Consider the following 19,081-nt stretch of genomic DNA (forward strand, 5'->3'; position numbering starts at 1 on the left):
TGATGTGAAGGGCAAATTGGGACATGCAGGTAAGCATCCTTTATGTCCAGGGACACCATAAAGTCCCCTTCTTCCAGATTCGCTATCACTGCTCTGAGTGATTCCATCTTGAACTTGAATTTTTGTATGTACAGGTTCAAAGATTTCAGATTTAGAATAGGTCTTACCGAGCCGTCCGGCTTCGGTACCACAAATAGCGTGGAGTAACACCCCTTTCCCTGTTGTAGGAGGGGTACCTTGACTATCACCTGCTGAGAAAACAGCTTGTGAATGGCTTCCAATACCGTCGCCCTGTCTGAGGGAGACGTTGGCAAAGCAGACTTTAGGAACCGGCGAGGGGGAGACTTCTCGAATTCCAACCTGTAACCCTGAGATACTACCTGCAGGATCCAAGGGTCCACCTGTGAGCAAGCCCACTGTGCGCTGAAATTCCTGAGTCGACCCCCCACCGCTCCTGAGTCCGCTTGTACAGCCCCAGCGTCATGCTGAGGGCTTTGCAGAACCCTGGGAGGGCTTCTGTTCCTGGGCAGGGGCTGCTTGCTGCCCTCTCTTACCCCTTCCTCTGCCCCGGGGCAGATATGACTGTCCTTTTGCCCTCTTGTTCTTATAGGACCGAAAGGACTGCGGCTGAAAAGACGGTGTCTTTTTCTGTTGGGAGGGGGTCTGAGGTAAAAAGGTGGATTTTCCGGCAGTTGCCGTGGCCACCAGATCCGATAGACCTACGCCAAATAATTCCTCCCCTTTATACGGCAATACTTCCATATGTCGTTTGGAATCCGCATCACCTGACCACTGTCGCGTCCATAAACTTCTTCTGGCAGATATGGACATCGCACTTACTCTCGATGCCAGAGTGCAAATATCCCTCTGAGCATCTCGCATATAAAGAAAAGCATCCTTTAATTGCTCTATAGTCAATAAAATACTGTCCCTATCCAGGGTATCAATATTTTCAGTCAGGGAATCCGACCAGACCACCCCAGCACTGCACATCCAGGCTGAGGCGATGGCTGGTCGCAGTATAACACCAGAATGTGTGTATATACTCTTTAGGGTAGTTTCCAGCCTCCTATCAGCTGGATCCTTGAGGGCGGCCGTATCAGGAGACGGTAACGCCACTTGTTTTGATAAGCGTGTGAGCACCTTATCCACCTTAGGGGGTGTTTCCCAGCGCGCCCTAACCTCTGGCGGGAAAGGGTATAATGCCAATAACTTTTTTGAAATTAGCACTTTTCTATCTGGGTTAACCCACGCTTCATCACATACATCATTCAATTCCTCTGATTCAGGAAAAACTACAGGTAGTTTTTTCACCCCCCACATAATACCCCTTTTTGTGGTACTTGTAGTATCAGAGATATGCAAAGCCTCCTTCATTGCCGTGATCATATAACGTGTGGCCCTACTGGAAAATACGTTTGTTTCTTCACCGTCGACACTAGATTCAGTGTCCGTGTCTGGGTCTGTGTCGACCGACTGAGGTAAAGGGCGTTTTACAGCCCCTGACGGTGTCTGAGACGCCTGGGCAGGTACTAACTGGTTTGACGGCCGTCTCATGTCGTCAACTGATTTTTGTAATGTGCTGACATTATCACGTAATTCCATAAACAAAGCCATCCATTCCGGTGTCGACTCCCTGGGGGGTGACATCACCATTACCGGCAATTGCTCTGCCTCCACACCAACATCGTCCTCATACATGTCGACACACACGTACCGACACACAGCAGACACACAGGGAATGCTCTTATCGAAGACAGGACCCCACTAGCCCTTTGGGGAGACAGAGGGAGAGTTTGCCAGCACACACCCAAGCGCTATAATATATATGGGAACAACCTTATATAAGTGTTGTATCCTTATAGCAGCTTAAATATATAAAATATCGCCAAAAAAGTGCCCCCCCTCTCTGTTTTACCCTGTTTCTGTAGTGCAGTGCAGGGGAGAGTCCTGGGAGCCTTCCTCACAGCGGAGCTGAGCAGGAAAATGGCGCTGTGTGCTGAGGAGAATAAGCCCCGCCCCCTATTCCGGCGGGCTTTTCTCCCGTAGTTTGTAATATCTGGCAGGGGTTAAATACATCCATATAGCCTCAAGGGCTATATGTGATGTATTTTTTAGCCATAAAAGGTATTTACATTGCTGCCCAGGGCGCCCCCAGCAGCGCCCTGCACCCTCCGTGACCGTTGGTGAGAAGTGTGTGACAAACAATGGCGCACAGCTGCAGTGCTGTGCGCTACCTTCAAGAAGACTGAAGAGCCTTCTGCCGCCGGTTTCTGGACCTTCAATCTTCAGCATCTGCAAGGGGGGTCGGCGGCGCGGCTCCGGGACGAACCCCAGGGTGAGACCTGTGTTCAGACTCCCTCTGGAGCTAATGGTGTCCAGTAGCCTAAGAAGCCAATCCATCCTGCACGCAGGTGAGTTGAACTTCTCTCCCCTAAGTCCCTCGATGCAGTGAGCCTGTTGCCAGCAGGACTCACTGAAAATAAAAAACCTAAAAACTTTTTCTAAGCAGCTCCTTAAGAGAGCCACCTAGATTGCACCCTGCTCGGACGGGCGCAAAAACCTAACTGAGGCTTGGAGGAGGGTCATAGGGGGAGGAGCCAGTACACACCACCTGATCCTAAAGCTTTAGTTTTGTGCCCTGTCTCCTGCGGAGCCGCTATTCCCCATGGTCCTGACGGAGTCCCCAGCATCCACTTAGGACGTCAGAGAAAACCTAAATATACTTTCTTTCTAGGAGCTCAGGAGAGCCCCTAGTGTGCATCCAGCTCAGCCGGGCACAAGAATCTAACTGAAGTCTGGAGGAGGGTCATAGTGGGAGGAGCCAGTGCACACCAGTAGTCTAAAGCTTTCTTTTAGTTGTGCCCAGTCTCCTGCGGAGCCGCTATTCCCCATGGTCCTTACGGAGTCCCAGCATCCACTTAGGACGTTAGAGAAAATAGTATAACCCCTGCAACCCCTTAGCATAAAAAAAAAATCCACTTTATTAACCCTACCACCTGTAAGATGCCCATTTCTATAAACAAACCAACCCCCCCCTTGTGGACAATGTTTTATTTAGTGTTTTTTTTTTTTTTTTTTTAAACCCCCCCCAGCATAATTTATCCTTATTTTATAACCCCCCTACTCATCATGGGCATATTCTTCCCACAAGCACCCACACACATTGCGCCCTAGAATGCCAGCCACAAGGCATTCTGGGCGCGATTCCAGAAGTGATACCAGTGGTCAGAGACCGCACATCACTCAAGAAGATCCAGGCAGCCAGAGGAGCTCTATGGATCTCCATTTCCAGACGACAGGGGACGCGACAGGCAACATGTCACTAGTAACATACACATGGCTCCGGCCACATCACACTGGACAATGCCAGGCAGGTGGTTAATAGTTATTTTCTGGTGACCATTAGATAATCACACCCTATGCCAGTGGCTCCGAAATGGATTTGAATCACGGCACCCTAGAGAATCAGAATTGTTTTTACAGCACCCCTAGGCCGAAAGTTTCTTATTAAAAAACTTAGAAATAAATATTAAATTAAGTAAATTGTGTTTATATTTCATCCTTATGTTCAATTGTGTGGTAAGGGACAAGATTTGCTTCTGTTGTCCACATATTGTATAATTGGCAGCCATCAGCAGTGGTTTTGTCTATTACATCGACTAGAAATAATTTGAATTGGTCCTGTACCACCAACTCCAAGGCACCCCAGGGTGCCTAGGCACACAGTTTGAGAATAACTGCCCTATGCTAAAGAAAGGGTTAAGAAGTCAGAGATGAGGGTTCTAACGCCCATATCTCCCACATTCTCGACTGAAACACCACAGTCCTCTCATTTCGTGCATTAAGTTGTCTATTATTCAAAATGGTACAGGGTGTTTAAAAAACAAAACAAAACAAAAGTAACTGAAACTTGTATGTGTATCTTATGTGTAGATGTTGAGTGACAGCAGGTATGCCACAGTACGCCATCCAGGAACATGCACGGTGTGTTGAACATTATTTCCAAAGCTACGAAATGGCCTCCCTGACATCCATAACAACTGGGTTCCAGGACAATTTTCAGAGACCTGCACAACCAAATAAAACTATCCTGTCTGTGGTAGAATTGTTCCGAAAAACAGGGTCTGTGGCTAATCATAATAAAGGACAATCTGGCAGACCCTTCAGCACCACGAGCAGTGCGTGAGGACAGGAATAAAAGTTTCAGGTCCTTTTTTTTTTTTTTTAAACACCCATAGGTTTCCTGTTGAGCTACTATATTATGCGTTTCATTCAAACATGCATTATTATCAGGTGCACATTTCATTATGTTATGAAAACCTGCTTGTAGAATGCAGCTTTTTTTGCTATTATGGAAAGGAGGTTAATGCCGAAGCAGAAACCAAAGTATTTCATGCTGATGGTTATTAAAAAAAAAAAAAAAAAAAAATTGCTTTTAGTTTACTTTCTTGCAATTTTAATTAAAAGAAAACTTTCACCCTTTTTGGGTAGATTTTGCATTGTGAAGAGAAATAAGCAAACTATCGCTATTTTCAGAAAGTTCAAAGTTTTCTAAATAAAAAAAGAAAACAAAAAAAAAAGTGTATCTTTTGTGTGGGTCGCACATAAATAATTAAGGATACTGAACATGAGATCAATGAAAAAAAGCCAAACTAGCTCAACAGCGAAGGCGTTATACAGCCTGTACAGAAGTTTGAAATGTTACTGTTTTATTACAGCATAACCGTCCTACTTGTTACTATTAGTAGTTCGTTGTTTGGCAATATGAATGACAGACAGTGCGGTGTATAAAGCATCAATCAAGGAAGACAACGGTATTACCAACAGATCTTGAACTGGAGAAAACGCAATATGAATCATGTAAATTTAAGATCTATCCAAATATGTTTTGATGAGTTTTCTATTACATGTAATGTTGTATATTATAGAAAAAAGGATCACTATAGTTGCATTCCAAGTCCATTTAGATTAGTTTAGTTTATTAAACAGGTATAAAAAAAAAATAAAAAAAAAAATATGAGTTTGAGAACTCAAACATATTCAAAAACAAAAGTGGGTAACCATACCTTGCAGGGATGCCCTCCAGGTGACAACTCAAAATGACTCACTTTCTGTATATGCAGTTTATTTACAATGGTATCTGGCAAAGTAACACAGAGTGGTGTTTAGTAAGAGAATATAAGAAAAGTCTATAATATATATATATATATATATATATATATATATATAAAAGGAGAAAAATTAACTCTTTATTACAAATAGTCACTCATGCAGATCCCCAATCCATATGCGTGATACCACAACAAAATCACCACTTGAAACCAACATGTGCATAATGGAACTTATACTACTGGTATGCTCATATACCAGAGGGACAATATAAAACAGAGATATATCCTTATTCCTGTATTCTCCATGCAGCAATGTCCCATGTGTGTAAAAATTAAAAAAAAAGGAAGCCTTTAATAAAATAAAGGAGAAAAACACACTTCCATAGTTGGATAAGAACAAGCACAAGAATACAAAACATAAATCCCCATTCTGGAGAGCATGTCTTCTTACACACATAGGACATTACTGCATGGAGGATACAGGAATAAGAGGAGGCGGGTCAGCGTTCATGATATGCCCATTATTATAGGCATTCTGTGAGTGTAATCAGGGAGGAGTGTATCGACTTCACTGTTAACATTATTCTTATCTGTTTTACTGTCCATCTGGTATACGAGCATTAGATTGATTATACACGTGTTGATTTGAAGCTGTGATGTTATTGGGGGTCTTGCACACAGTCACAGCGTGGGTTAGGGATCTGCATGAGGCCGCAAGTGTATTATCCAGTATTGCAGTAATGAGTTTATTTTTATTTCCCATATTTTGAGTTACATTGTATATTTTATTGCAGTTTGTTATTTATATTAGTGGCTGTATTCAGAGCGCCTGTTCCCCGAGAACCATTTGTTGTGTAAATGTTATAAGGTGCAAGGTGACACCAGATTCCAGTGTGTAGACTGCACTAATAGAAGCACATTTGTTGTTTACATTCTCTGTTGTTGCTTTGCCACTGTATAAATGGAACTCTCACACACAGTAGTACAAGCCCATATCAACTATTGAAACCTTTACTGTATTTATAATTATATAATGGCAGTTAGAGAGGGCTGGACTTTAGATTAGCACAAGGTCTTGGCTCTTCTACAATCATGTTCTCAACAAATAGAAAGTGTTTGTGAAGGCAATAGGAAATTACACTGCAGTAACAAGAAGTCATCGCTTCAAGTACAGGGGTGTTTTGAAGATTTACTGGCTACCATCTCTGTTCAACTGCGATTACAATTTCTGTTCCTCCTTTAGTGATCACTATTGTCTATTCAGTAGAAGCAGCTGCCGCCACAACGTTTTTGAATACGGTAGACAAGTGTCCTGGCCCTGTGTCCTGCAGCAATAGAAAGATCATGGGCACACAGCTACTCTGAGCTGGAGACGAAAGGGTGTCCATGAAATGATCTGAAGATTTCTACAATAACTAGTTCATCTTTTATGTGTCAACCTTAAAACCGTCCTACACCCAGACTGACTTAATAGTCTTAACTTAGAACACTTGGGTGTTGCATTAGTAGTGCACGCTTTCCCCACCAACTGCTGCAACTTGTCTTACATTACTGTTATGTATCAATCATGCCCCATACTCTTAGGTTGTAAGGTTATTTGGGCATGGCCATCTCTGCCATCCGGTTCATGTCTTTGTATGTCATAAATGTAACATACTGTACAGTAACTTACTATCAATGAATCTGAACAAAACATGCTGCTGATCTTGGTATGTTTGCCAACAATTACCATGCAAGGCATCTCTTTCTGACAAAGTGTCAAATATGCTTTAGAATATGGCTATCAAAAGGGTATTATAAATAGATATTGTATACAATTTTGTACATATATTCAGGTTACTCATGTATTATACACTTATCAATTTCTAGTAAAATGAAAGCAGATACGACCATAATTGATTTTATTCTCAAGATATATTATGGAGTAGAAGCTATAGTGTGTATATAAAGCACTCTTTAAAGACCTGTTATCTCCCAAGTGATTGCTTTTCACCATACCAAAATTGTTGTTTTCAAAAAAGTGCACTTCATTATTTACACTCCTGGCACATACGTTCTCATCTTCAGACCAGCTTGGGGACCTGTAGATGACGAATACACCAACCAACAACAATTAAAGCAATATTCAATTAGCCGCGATAATTTACTGCAGCTAATTGACCCCCACCCCCCACCTAGGCATATTCAATTGTCCCCAAAGTGTGGTCGCCGGCAGCAGTTATCAGGAATTTCTTTTCAACTGGCGGAGGAAGGCATAAAACAAACTGAGATCCAGCCCTATCAGCTCCACTTTGTCGCAAAAACACATTGGTCCGGGAAATTATCCTGGATCCTATGTGTTTTCGTGAGAAAAACAGGAATATTTTATTGCGGAAAAAAATATATGGGTTAACCGAATACCCAAATGTGAAACATCGGGTGAGTTATACCACTTTCTTTTTTTTGGGGGGAAAAAAATAGCAGGGACAATTGAATATCCCCTGTAGTCTTTAGTGCCTGATCTAGACAGGCATCAACTTGCCACGTGGTTTAAAGTACAAGCATGCTCAAAATAAAAATAAACCATAGGTGACGATCAAAACAATGAAATCCCCGGGATCCGGATTGAAAGTCGACAGTAACTAGGTCGACAATGTCTAGGTCGACCACCATTGGTCGACAGTAACTAGGTCGACAGGGTCTTTAGGTCGACATGTTCTGGGTCGACAGGTCAAAAGGTCGACATGAGTTTTTCACAATTTTTTTCTTTTTTTGAACCTTTTCATACTTAACGATCCACGTGGACTACGATTGTAACGGTAATCTGTGCCGAGCGAAGCGGTAGCGGAGCGAAGGCACCATGCCCGAAGCATGGCGGGCGAAGCGGTGTACTAATTGGGGTTCCCGGTCACTCTACGAAGAAAACAACACCAAAATAACATTAAAAACTCATGTCGACCTTTTGACCTGTCGACCTAGAACATGTCGACCTAAAGACCCTGTCGACCTAGACACCCTGTCGACCTAGTTACTGTCGACCAATAGTGGTCGACCTAGACATTGTCGACCTAGTTACTGTCGACTTTCAATACCACACCTGAAATCCCCAAGTGCGCAGCATATCCTTGTAGCGTAGAACCATGCTGAAGCCTAGTCTCCATACACCACGCACAGTCATTTAAAATGCTACCATACTACTAGCAATAAGATAAGATTAAAAAAGCTTTTATATGAAGAGGATACAGTAATCAAAGCTATAAAATGATCCAAGTGCGTAGGGCAGGCTTTTTCAATCAGTGTGCCGTGGCACAGTGCCGTGGAGCCAGAGCAGCTTCCTGCCCCTTCAGAGTGAACTGTTGGCCCGGGCTCTTCTTAAGAGGATCATTCATGCTTCGGCCGTGTCCTGTGCCTTGATGACGCGGCGGTGTGATATCATAGGTCACGGCCGCCGCATCTCACCACCCAGCGAGCCCACCCGCCTGCATACACATCTTCCAGGTCCTGCCTGCATCCACAACTTTCCTTGCCCACCCACATCCACACCTGCCCAGTATTCGCAGCAATCCACTATGAACAACCTCCGCCACTGAGGGACAGGGAGGAGGACAGCTGACCGGTAGGGGCTAATATTTGTTATTTTATTTCTCCTGTGGGGAGCAATAGGATTTATGGATTTATGGGGGGGAACAATGTGAATATTCATGTGGGGAGCAATAGGATTTATGTGGTGAAAAATGTGATTGATTTATGTGTGAGCAACATGATTTATGTGGGGAGCAATGTGATTGATTTATGTGGGGAGCAATTGGATTTATGTAAGGAGCAACATGATTTATGTGGGGAGCAATGTGATTGTTTTTCTGTGTAGGCCAATGTATGTGTGGATTTTTTATTACTGAGGGCCAATGTGTGTTTTTTTGTGTTTTTTTCTGTGGGGAACGGATGGTGTGCCTTGGCAATTTTAAAATATTGTTCGGTGTGCCGCGAGTAAAAAAAAAAAAGGTTATAAATCACTGGTGTAGGGTATAATCTTAGCTACTTTACAGACATGTGGCGACGGCTACTGTCCACAGAGGGGAGTGGCGAAACATGATCTGGTATATCAGTCTTTCCCAACTCCAGTCCTCAGGGACCCCTACCAGTGCATGTTTTACAGATCTCTTCAGTAACACAGCTGAAATAATTACCACCATCTGTGGATCTTTTAAAAATGTGTCACCCAGTAATGAATACTCCTGTGCACCCATTAGATCTATACCCCAGTGTATATATCCTCCAGTGTCACCTATTGGATGAAGGAGAAAATAAGATTTTAAACCTACAGGTAAATCTTTTTATCCTAGTCCGTAGAGGATGCTGGGGACTCCGTAAGGACCATGGGGTATAGACTGGTTCCGCAGGAGACATGGGCACCTAAAAGAACTTTCTAGTATGGCGTGCACTGGCTCCTCCCTCTATGCCCCTCCTCCAGACCTCAGTTAGAGAACTGTGCCCAGAGGAGATGGACAATACGAGGAAAGGATTATGTTAATCTAAGGGCAAGATTCATACCAGCCCACACCAATCATACCATATAACCTGGAATATACATAACCAGTTAACAGTATGAACAAAACAACAGTATCGGTCCAAGACCGATTCTAACTGTAACATAACTCATATGTAAGCAATAACTATATACAAGTCTTGCAGATTTTCCGCACTGGGACGGGCGCCCGGCATCCTCTACGGACTAGGAGAAAAAGATTTACCGGTAGGTTTAAAATCTTATTTTCTCCTACGTCCTAGAGGATGCTGGGGACTCCGTAAGGACCATGGGGTTTATACCAAAGCTCCCAATTGGGCGGGAGAGTGTGGATGACTCTGCAGCACCGACTGAGCAAACGCTAGGTCCTCATCAGCCAGGGTATCAAACTTGTAGAATTTAGCAAAAGTGTTTGACCCCGACCAAGTTGCTGCTCGGCAAAGCTGTAATGCCGAGACGCCCCGGGCAGCTGCCCAAGAAGAGCCCACCTTCCTAGTGGAATGGGCCTTTACTGAATGCGGTAACGGCAATCCAGCCGTAACATAAGCCTGCTGAATCGTGTTACAGATCCAGCGAGCAATAGTCTGCTTCGAAGCAGGCGCGCCAATCTTGTTGGCCGCATACAGGACAAACAATGCATCTGTTTTCCTAATTCTAGCCGTCCTGGCTACATAAATTTTTAAGGCCCTGACTACATCCAGGAACATGGAATCCTAAAGTCTGTACTTTAACAGAGCCTAACTTTAGGCCCATATCCACTCCGGTCTGTAGGAAGTGGAGAAAACGACCCAGATGGAAATCTTCCGTAGGAGCATTCTTGGTTTCACACCAAGAGACATATTTCCGCCAGATACGGTGATAATGTTTTACCGTCACCTCCTTCCTAGACTTTATTAGAGTAGGTATGACCTCCTCCGGAATACCCTTCTCCGCTAGGATCCGGCGTTCAACCGCCATGCCGTCAAACGTAACCGCGGTAAGTCTTGGAACATGCAGGGCCCCTGCTGTAACATGTCTTCCCTTAGAGGAAGAGGCCAGGGCTCTTCCGTGAGCATCTCCTGAAGATCTGAGTACCAGGCCCGTCGAGGCCAGTCTGGAACAATGAGTATTGTCTGTACTCTTTTTCGTCTTATGATCCTCAACACTTTTGTGATGAGAGGAAGGGGAGGAAACACATAGACCGACTGGAACACCCATGGCGTTACCAGAGCGTCTACTGCTATTGCCTGAGGGTCCCGGGACCTGGCACAATACCTCCGAAGCTTCTTGTTGAGGCGTGACGCCATCATGTCTATTTGAGGAACCTCCCCAGAGAGCCGTTATCTCTGCAAAGACTTCTTGCTGAAGTCCCCACTCTCCTGGATGGAGATCGTGTCTGCTGAGGAAGTCTGCTTCCCAGTTGTCCACTCCCGGAATGAAGACAGCTGACAGAGCGCTTACGTGATTTTCCGCCCAGCGAAGAATCCTGGTGGCTTCCGCCATCGCGACTCTGCTTCTTGTCCCGCCTTGGCGGTTCACATAAGCTACTGCTGTGACATTGTCTGATTGAATCAGAACCGGTAGGTTGCGAAGAAGATTCTCCGCTTGTCGAAGGCCGTTGCATATGGCCCTTCGCTCCAACACGATGTGTAGACAGGACTCCTGGTCTGACCACAGTCCCTGAAAATTTCTTTCTTGGGTGACTGCACCCCATCCTCGGAGGCTCGCGTCCGTGGTTACCAGGATCCAGTCCTGAATGCCGAACCTGCGACCCTCTAGAAGGTGAGCACTCTGCAGCCACCATAGAAGAGACACCCTGGCCCTGGGGGACAGTGTTATTTTTTGATGTAATTGTAGATGGGACCCGGACCATTTGTCCAGAAGATCCCATTGAAACGTCCTTGCATGGAACCTGCCGAAGGGAATGGCCTCGTAAGTTGCCACCATTTTCCCCAGAACCCGAGTGCATTGATGAGCTGACACTCTTTTTGGCTTTAGTAGTTCTTGGACCATGTTCTGGAGGTCCTGGACTTTTTCCAACGGGAGGAAAAATAAGAATTTACTTACCGATAATTCTATTTCTCGGAGTCCGTAGTGGATGCTGGGGTTCCTGAAAGGACCATGGGGAATAGCGGCTCCGCAGGAGACAGGGCACAAAAAGTAAAGCTTTTCCAGATCAGGTGGTGTGCACTGGCTCCTCCCCCTATGACCCTCCTCCAGACTCCAGTTAGGTACTGTGCCCGGACGAGCGTACACAATAAGGGAGGATTTTGAATCCCGGGTAAGACTCATACCAGCCACACCAATCACACCGTACAACTTGTGATCTAAACCCAGTTAACAGTATGATAACAGGGGAGCCTCTGAAAGATGGCTCCCTAAACAATAACCCGAATTAGTTAACAATAACTATGTACAAGTATTGCAGATAAACCGCACTTGGGATGGGCGCCCAGCATCCACTACGGACTCCGAGAAATAGAATTATCGGTAAGTAAATTCTTATTTTCTCTATCGTCCTAGTGGATGCTGGGGTTCCTGAAAGGACCATGGGGATTATACCAAAGCTCCCAAACGGGCGGGAGAGTGCGGATGACTCTGCAGCACCGAATGAGAGAACTCCAGGTCCTCCTTTGCCAGGGTATCAAATTTGTAGAATTTTACAAACGTGTTCTCCCCTGACCACGTAGCTGCTCGGCAGAGTTGTAATGCCGAGACCCCTCGGGCAGCCGCCCAAGATGAGCCCACCTTCCTTGTGGAATGGGCCTTAACAGATTTAGGCTGTGGCAGGCCTGCCACAGAATGTGCAAGTTGAATTGTGTTACAAATCCAACGAGCAATCGACTGCTTAGAAGCAGGCGCACCCAACTTGTTGGGTGCATACAGTATAAACAGCGAGTCAGATTTTCTGACTCCAGCCGTCCTTGAAATGTATATTTTTAAAGCTCTGACAACGTCCAACAACTTGGAGTCCTCCAAGTCGCTTGTAGCCGCAGGCACTACAATAGGCTGGTTCAGGTGAAACGCTGATACCACCTTAGGGAGAAAATGCGGACGCGTCCGCAGCTCTGCCCTATCCGAATGGAAAATTAAATAAGGGCTTTTATAAGATAAAGCCGCCAGTTCAGATACTCTCCTGGCGGACGCCAGGGCCAGTAACATAGTCACTTTCCATGTGAGATATTTCAAATCCACATCTTTTAGTGGTTCAAACCAATGGGATTTGAGGAAATCTAAAACTACATTTAGATCCCACGGTGCCACCGGAGGCACCACAGGAGGCTGTATATGCAGTACTCCCTTTACAAAAGTCTGGACCTCAGGAACTGAGGCCAATTCTTTTTGGAAGAATATTGACAGGGCCGAAATTTGAACCTTAATAGATCCCAATTTGAGACCCATAGACAATCCTGATTGCAGGAAATGTAGGAAACGACCCAGTTGAAATTCCTCCGTCGGAGCCCTCCGATCCTCGCACCACGCAACATATTTCCGCCAAATGCGGTGATAATGCTTCGCGGTGACTTCCTTTCTTGCCTTAATCAAGGTAGGAATGACTTCTTCTGGAATGCCTTTCCCTTTTAGGATCTGGCGTTCAACCGCCATGCCGTCAAACGCAGCCGCGGTAAGTCTTGGAATAGACACGGTCCCTGCTGAAGCAGGTCCTGTCTTAGAGGTAGAGGCCACGGATCGTCCGTGACCATCTCTTGAAGTTCCGGGTACCAAGACCTTCTTGGCCAATCCGGAGCCACTAGTATCGTTCTTACTCCGCTTTGCCTTATGATTCTCAATACCTTTGGTATGAGAGGCAGAGGAGGAAACACATACACCGACTGGTACACCCAAGGTGTTACCAGCGCGTCCACAGCTATTGCCTGCGGATCTCTTGACCTGGCGCAATACCTGTCCAGTTTTTTGTTGAGGCGAGACGCCATCATGTCCACCATTGGTCTTTCCCAACGGTTTATTAGCATGTGGAAAACTTCTGGATGAAGTCCCCACTCTCCCGGGTGAAGATCGTGTCTGCTGAGGAAGTCTGCTTCCCAGTTGTCCACTCCCGGGATGAACACTGCTGACAGTGCTATCACGTGATTCTCCGCCCAGCGAAGGATCCTGGCAGCTTCTGCCATTGCACTCCTGCTTCTTGTGCCGCCCTGTCTGTTTACATGGGCGACTGCCGTGATGTTGTCCGACTGGATCAACACCGGTCTTCCTTGAAGCAGAGGTTCCGCCTGGCTTAGAGCATTGTAGATTGCTCTTAGTTCCAGAATGTTTATGTGAAGAGACTTTTCCAGGCTCGACCACACTCCCTGGAAGTTTCTTCCTTGTGTGACTGCTCCCCAGCCTCTCAGGCTGGCGTCCGTGGTCACCAGGATCCAATCCTGTATGCCGAATCTGCGGCCCTCCAATAGATGAGCCCTCTGCAACCACCACAGAAGAGATACCCTTGTCCTTGGAGACAGGGTTATCCGCAGGTGCATCTGAAGATGCGACCCTGACCATTTGTACAGACACCTTTCCTGGTTTTAGGAGATTCCTGACCAGGTCGGATAACTCCTTGGCTTTTTCCTTGGGAAGAAAAACCTTTTTCTGAACCGTGTCCAGAATCATCCCTAGGAACAGCAGACGAGTTGTCGGCATTAATTGGGATTTTGGAATATTCAGAATCCATCCGTGCTGCTTTAGCACCTCTTGAGATATTGCTAATCTCATCTCTAGCTGTTCTCTGGACCTTGCCCTTATTAGGAGATCGTCCAAGTATGGGATAATTAATACGCCTTTTCTTCGAAGAAGAATCATCATCTCGGCCATTACCTTTGTAAAGATCCGAGGTGCCGTGGACAAACCAAACGGCAGCGTCTGAAACTGATAGTGACAGTTTTGTACAACGAACCTGAGGTACCCCTGGTGTGAGGGGTAAATTGGAACGTGGAGATACGCATCCTTGATGTCCAAGGATACCATAAAGTCCCCTTCTTCCAGGTTCGCTATCACTGCTCTGAGTGACTCCATCTTGAACTTGAACTTCTTTATGTACAGGTTCAAGGACTTCAGATTTAGAATAGGCCTTACCGAGCCATCCGGCTTCGGTACCACAAATAGAGTGGAATAATACCCCTTCCCTTGTTGTAGAAGAGGTACCTTGACTATCACCTGCTGAGAGTACAGCTTGTGAATGGCTTCCAAAACCGTCTCCCTTTCGGAAGGGGACGTTGGTAAAGCAGACTTCAGGAAACGGCGAGGTGGATCTGTCTCTAATTCCAACCTGTACCCCTGAGATATTATCTGCAGGATCCAGGGATCTACCTGCGAGTGAGCCCACTGCGCGCTGTAATTTTTGAGACGACCTCCCACCGTCCCCGAGTCCGCTTGAGAAGCCCCAGCGTCATGCTGAGGCTTTTGTAGAAGCCGGGGAGGGCTTCTGTTCCTGGGAAGGAGCTGCCTGTTGCTGTTTCTTCCCTCGACCTCTGCCTCGTGGCAGATATGAATAGCCCTTTGCTCTCTTATTTTTAAAGGAACGAAAAGGCTGCGGTTGAAAAGTCGGTGCCTTTTTCTGTTGGGGAGTGACTTGAGGTAGAAAGGTGGATTTCCCGGCTGTAGCCGTGGCCACCAAATCTGATAGACCGACTCCAAATAACTCCTCCCCTTTATACGGCAAAACTTCCATATGCCGTTTTGAATCCGCATCGCCTGTCCACTGTCGCGTCCATAAAGCTCTTCTGGCCGAAATGGACATAGCACTTACCCGTGATGCCAGTGTGCAGATATCCCTCTGTGCATCACGCATATAAAGAAATGCATCCTTTATTTGTTCTAACGACAGTAAAATATTGTCCCTGTCCAGGGTATCAATATTTTCAATCAGGGACTCTGACCAAACTACCCCAGCACTGCACATCCAGGCAGACGCTATAGCTGGTCGTAGTATAACACCTGCATGTGTGTATATACTTTTTTGGATATTTTCCATCCTCCTATCTGATGGATCTTTAAGTGCGGCCGTCTCAGGAGAAGGTAACGCCACTTGTTTTGATAAGCGTGTTAGCGCCTTGTCCACCCTAGGAGGTGTTTCCCAGCGCTCCCTAACCTCTGGCGGGAAAGGGTATAATGCCAATAATTTCTTTGAAATTATCAGCTTTTTATCAGGGGCAACCCACGCTTCATCACACACGTCATTTAATTCTTCTGATTCAGGAAAAACTATAGGTAGTTTTTTCACACCCCACATAATACCCTGTTTAGTGGTACCTGTAGTATCAGCTAAATGTAACGCCTCCTTCATTGCCAAAATCATATAACGTGTGGCCCTACTGGAAAATACGGTTGATTGGTCACCGTCACCACTGGAATCAGTGCCTGTGTCTGGGTCTGTGTCGACCGACTGAGGCAAAGGGCGTTTTACAGCCCCTGACGGTGTTTGAGGCGCCTGGACAGGCACTAATTGATTGTCCGGCCGCCTCATGTCGTCAAACGACTGCTTAAGCGAGTTGACGCTATCCCGTAATTCCACAAATAAAGGCATCCATTCTGGTGTCGACCCCCTAGGAGGTGACATCCCCATATTTGGCAATTGCTCCGCCTCCACACCAATATCGTCCTCATACATGTCGACACACACGTACCGACACACAGCAGACACACAGGGAATGCTCTAAACGAAGACAGGACCCACTAGCCCTTTGGGGAGACAGAGGGAGAGTCTGCCAGCACACACCAAAAAGCGCTATATATGACAGGGATAGCCTTATAATAAGTGCTCCCTTATAGCTGCTTTATATATATCAAGATATTGCCATTAAATTTGCCCCCCCTCTCTGTTTTACCCTGTTTCTGTAGTGCAGTGCAGGGGAGAGACCTGGGAGCCGTCCTGACCAGCGGAACTGTGAGAGGAAATGGCGCCGTGTGCTGAGGAGATAGGCCCCGCCCCTTTTTCGGCGGCTCGTCTCCCGCTATTTTGTGAATACAGGCAGGGGTTAAATATCTCCATATAGCCTCTGGGGGCTATATGTGAGGTATTTTTAGCCTTTTAATAGGTTTTCATTTGCCTCCCAGGGCGCCCCCCCCCAGCGCCCTGCACCCTCAGTGACTGCGTGTGAAGTGTGCTGAGAGGAAAATGGCGCACAGCTGCAGTGCTGTGCGCTACCTTTAGAAGACTGCAGGAGTCTTCAGCCGCCGATTCTGGACCTCTTCTTACTTCAGCATCTGCAAGGGGGCCGGCGGCGCGGCTCCGGTGACCATCCAGGCTGTACCTGTGATCGTCCCTCTGGAGCTGATGTCCAGTAGCCAAGAAGCCAATCCATCCTGCACGCAGGTGAGTTCACTTCTTCTCCCCTCTGTCCCTCGTTGCAGTGATCCTGTTGCCAGCAGGAATCACTGTAAAATAAAAAACCTAAGCTAAACTTTCTCTAAGCAGCTCTTTATGAGAGCCACCTAGAATTGCACCCTTCTCGGCCGGGCACAAAAATCTAACTGGAGTCTGGAGGAGGGTCATAGGGGGAGGAGCCAGTGCACACCACCTGATCTGGAAAAGCTTTACTTTTTGTGCCCTGTCTCCTGCGGAGCCGCTATTCCCCATGGTCCTTTCAGGAACCCCAGCATCCACTAGGACGATAGAGAAACTTTCTTTTGTTCCGTGTCCAGTATCATGCCTAGGAACGCTAGTCGAGTTGTCGGAACCAACTGTGACTTTGGTAGATTGAGAATCCACCCATGTTGCTGAAGCACTCTCTGAGAGAGTGACACGTTCTCCAGTAATTGCTCTCTTGATCTCGCTTTTATCAGGAGATCGTCCAAGTATGGGATAATTGTGACTCCTTGCTTGCGCAGGATCACCATCATTTCCGCCATTAACTTGGTGAAAATCCTTGGGGCCGTGGACAGCCCAAACGGCAACGTCTGAAACCGATAATGACAATCCTGTACCGCGAATCTCAGGAACTCCTGATGAGAGGGATATATGGGGACATGAAGGTAAGCATCCTTTATGTCCAGTGACACCATAAAATCCCCCCCTTCCAGGCAGGCTATCACCGCTCGGAGAGATTCCATCTTGAATTTGAATCTTTTCAGGTACAGGTTCAGGGATTTTAGGTTTAAAATGGGCCTGACCGAACCATCCGGCTTCGGAACCACAAATAGGGTTGAATAATACCCTTTTTCCTGTTGGCTCAGGGGAACCCTGATAATCACTCGCTGTTGACACAGCGTTTGAATTGCAGCTAGCACTACTTCCCGCTCTGGGATAGAAGCTGGTAAGGCCGACTTGAAAAATCGGCGAGGGGGCACCTCTTCGAATTCCAGCTTGTAGCCCTGGGAGACTATTTGTATCACCCAAGGGTCCACGTCTGACTGAACCCAGACTTGGCTGAATAGTCGGAGTGCCCCCACCTGTGTGGACTCCCGCAGGGGTGCCCCAGCGTCATGCGGTAGACTTAGCGGAAGCCGGGGAGGACTTCTGCTCTTGGGAACCAACCGCAGCAGGTGTCCTCTTGCCTCTACCCTTGCCTCTGGCGAGGAAAGAGGAGCCCCGACCTCTTCTGGATCTATGCGACCGAAAGGACTGCATCTGATATTGTGGGGGTTTCTTTTGCTGTTGGGGAACAAAAGGTAAAAAGGTTGACTTACCCGCGGTAGCTGTAGAAACAAGGTCCGCGAGGCCGTCCCCAAACAATACATCACCTTTGTAAGGTAAAACCTCCATATGCCTTTTTGAGTCTGCATCCCCCGTCCATTGGCGGATCCATAAGGCTCTTCTTGCCGAAATAGCCATAGCATTGGCTCTTGAACCCAGTAATCCAATGTCTCTTTGAGCGTCCCTCATATATAAGACTGCGTCCTTAATATGAGCTAATGTTAACAAAATTGTATCCCTATCTAGGGTATCAAGGTCAGCTGACAGTGTAAGTTGCTACTGCACTACATACCCATGCCGACGCAATTGCCGGTCTACGCAAAGTACCAGTATGAGTGTAGATAGACTTTAATGTAGTCTCTTGCCTGCGGTCCGCAGGATCCTTGAGGGCCGCTGTGTCAGGGGACGGTAGCGCCACCTTCTTGGAAAGGCGTGTTAAGGCTTTGTCCACTGTGGGAGAGGATTCCCAACGTACCCTGTCCTGTGTAGGGAAAGGGTACGCCATAAGAACCCTTTTGGGAATCTGCAGCTTCTTATCTGGAGTTTCCCATGCTTTTTCACATAACTCATTAAATTCATGTGAAGGAGGAAAGTTTATAACCTGTTTCTTTCCCTTAAACATGTGTATCCTCGTGTCGGGTACCGAGGGCTCATCAGTGATATGTAAGACATCTTTTATTGCAATAATCATGCACTGAATACTTTTTGTCACCCTGGGGTGCAATTTTGCTTCATCATAGTCGACACTGGAATCAGAGTCCGTGTCAGTATCTGTGTACCTTATTTGTGAGAAGGGACGTTTCTGAGACCCCGACGGGTCCTGTGAGTCGGTACAATCCGTAGATTGATTAC

The 19,081-nt window shown here is 46.4% G+C and overlaps 1 protein-coding gene across 1 annotated transcript in view; it reads right to left on the reverse strand.

Annotated features, from left to right (window-relative positions):
- EIF2A (eukaryotic translation initiation factor 2A) overlaps positions 1–19,081 on the reverse strand; it is a 163,992-nt gene that overhangs the window by 46,971 nt on the left and 97,940 nt on the right. Inside the window, exons 6-7 of the mRNA XM_063916042.1 lie at positions 7,113–7,195; positions 5,070–5,143 (exon numbers count right to left, since the gene is read on the reverse strand). Coding sequence (XP_063772112.1) covers positions 5,070–5,143; positions 7,113–7,195 — 157 coding nt within the window. The remainder of the gene's footprint in view (positions 1–5,069; positions 5,144–7,112; positions 7,196–19,081) is intronic.

The sequence above is a fragment of the Pseudophryne corroboree genome, chromosome 4 (genome assembly GCF_028390025.1).
Source record: "Pseudophryne corroboree isolate aPseCor3 chromosome 4, aPseCor3.hap2, whole genome shotgun sequence".
In the NCBI taxonomy this organism is placed as follows: Eukaryota; Metazoa; Chordata; class Amphibia; order Anura; family Myobatrachidae; genus Pseudophryne; species Pseudophryne corroboree.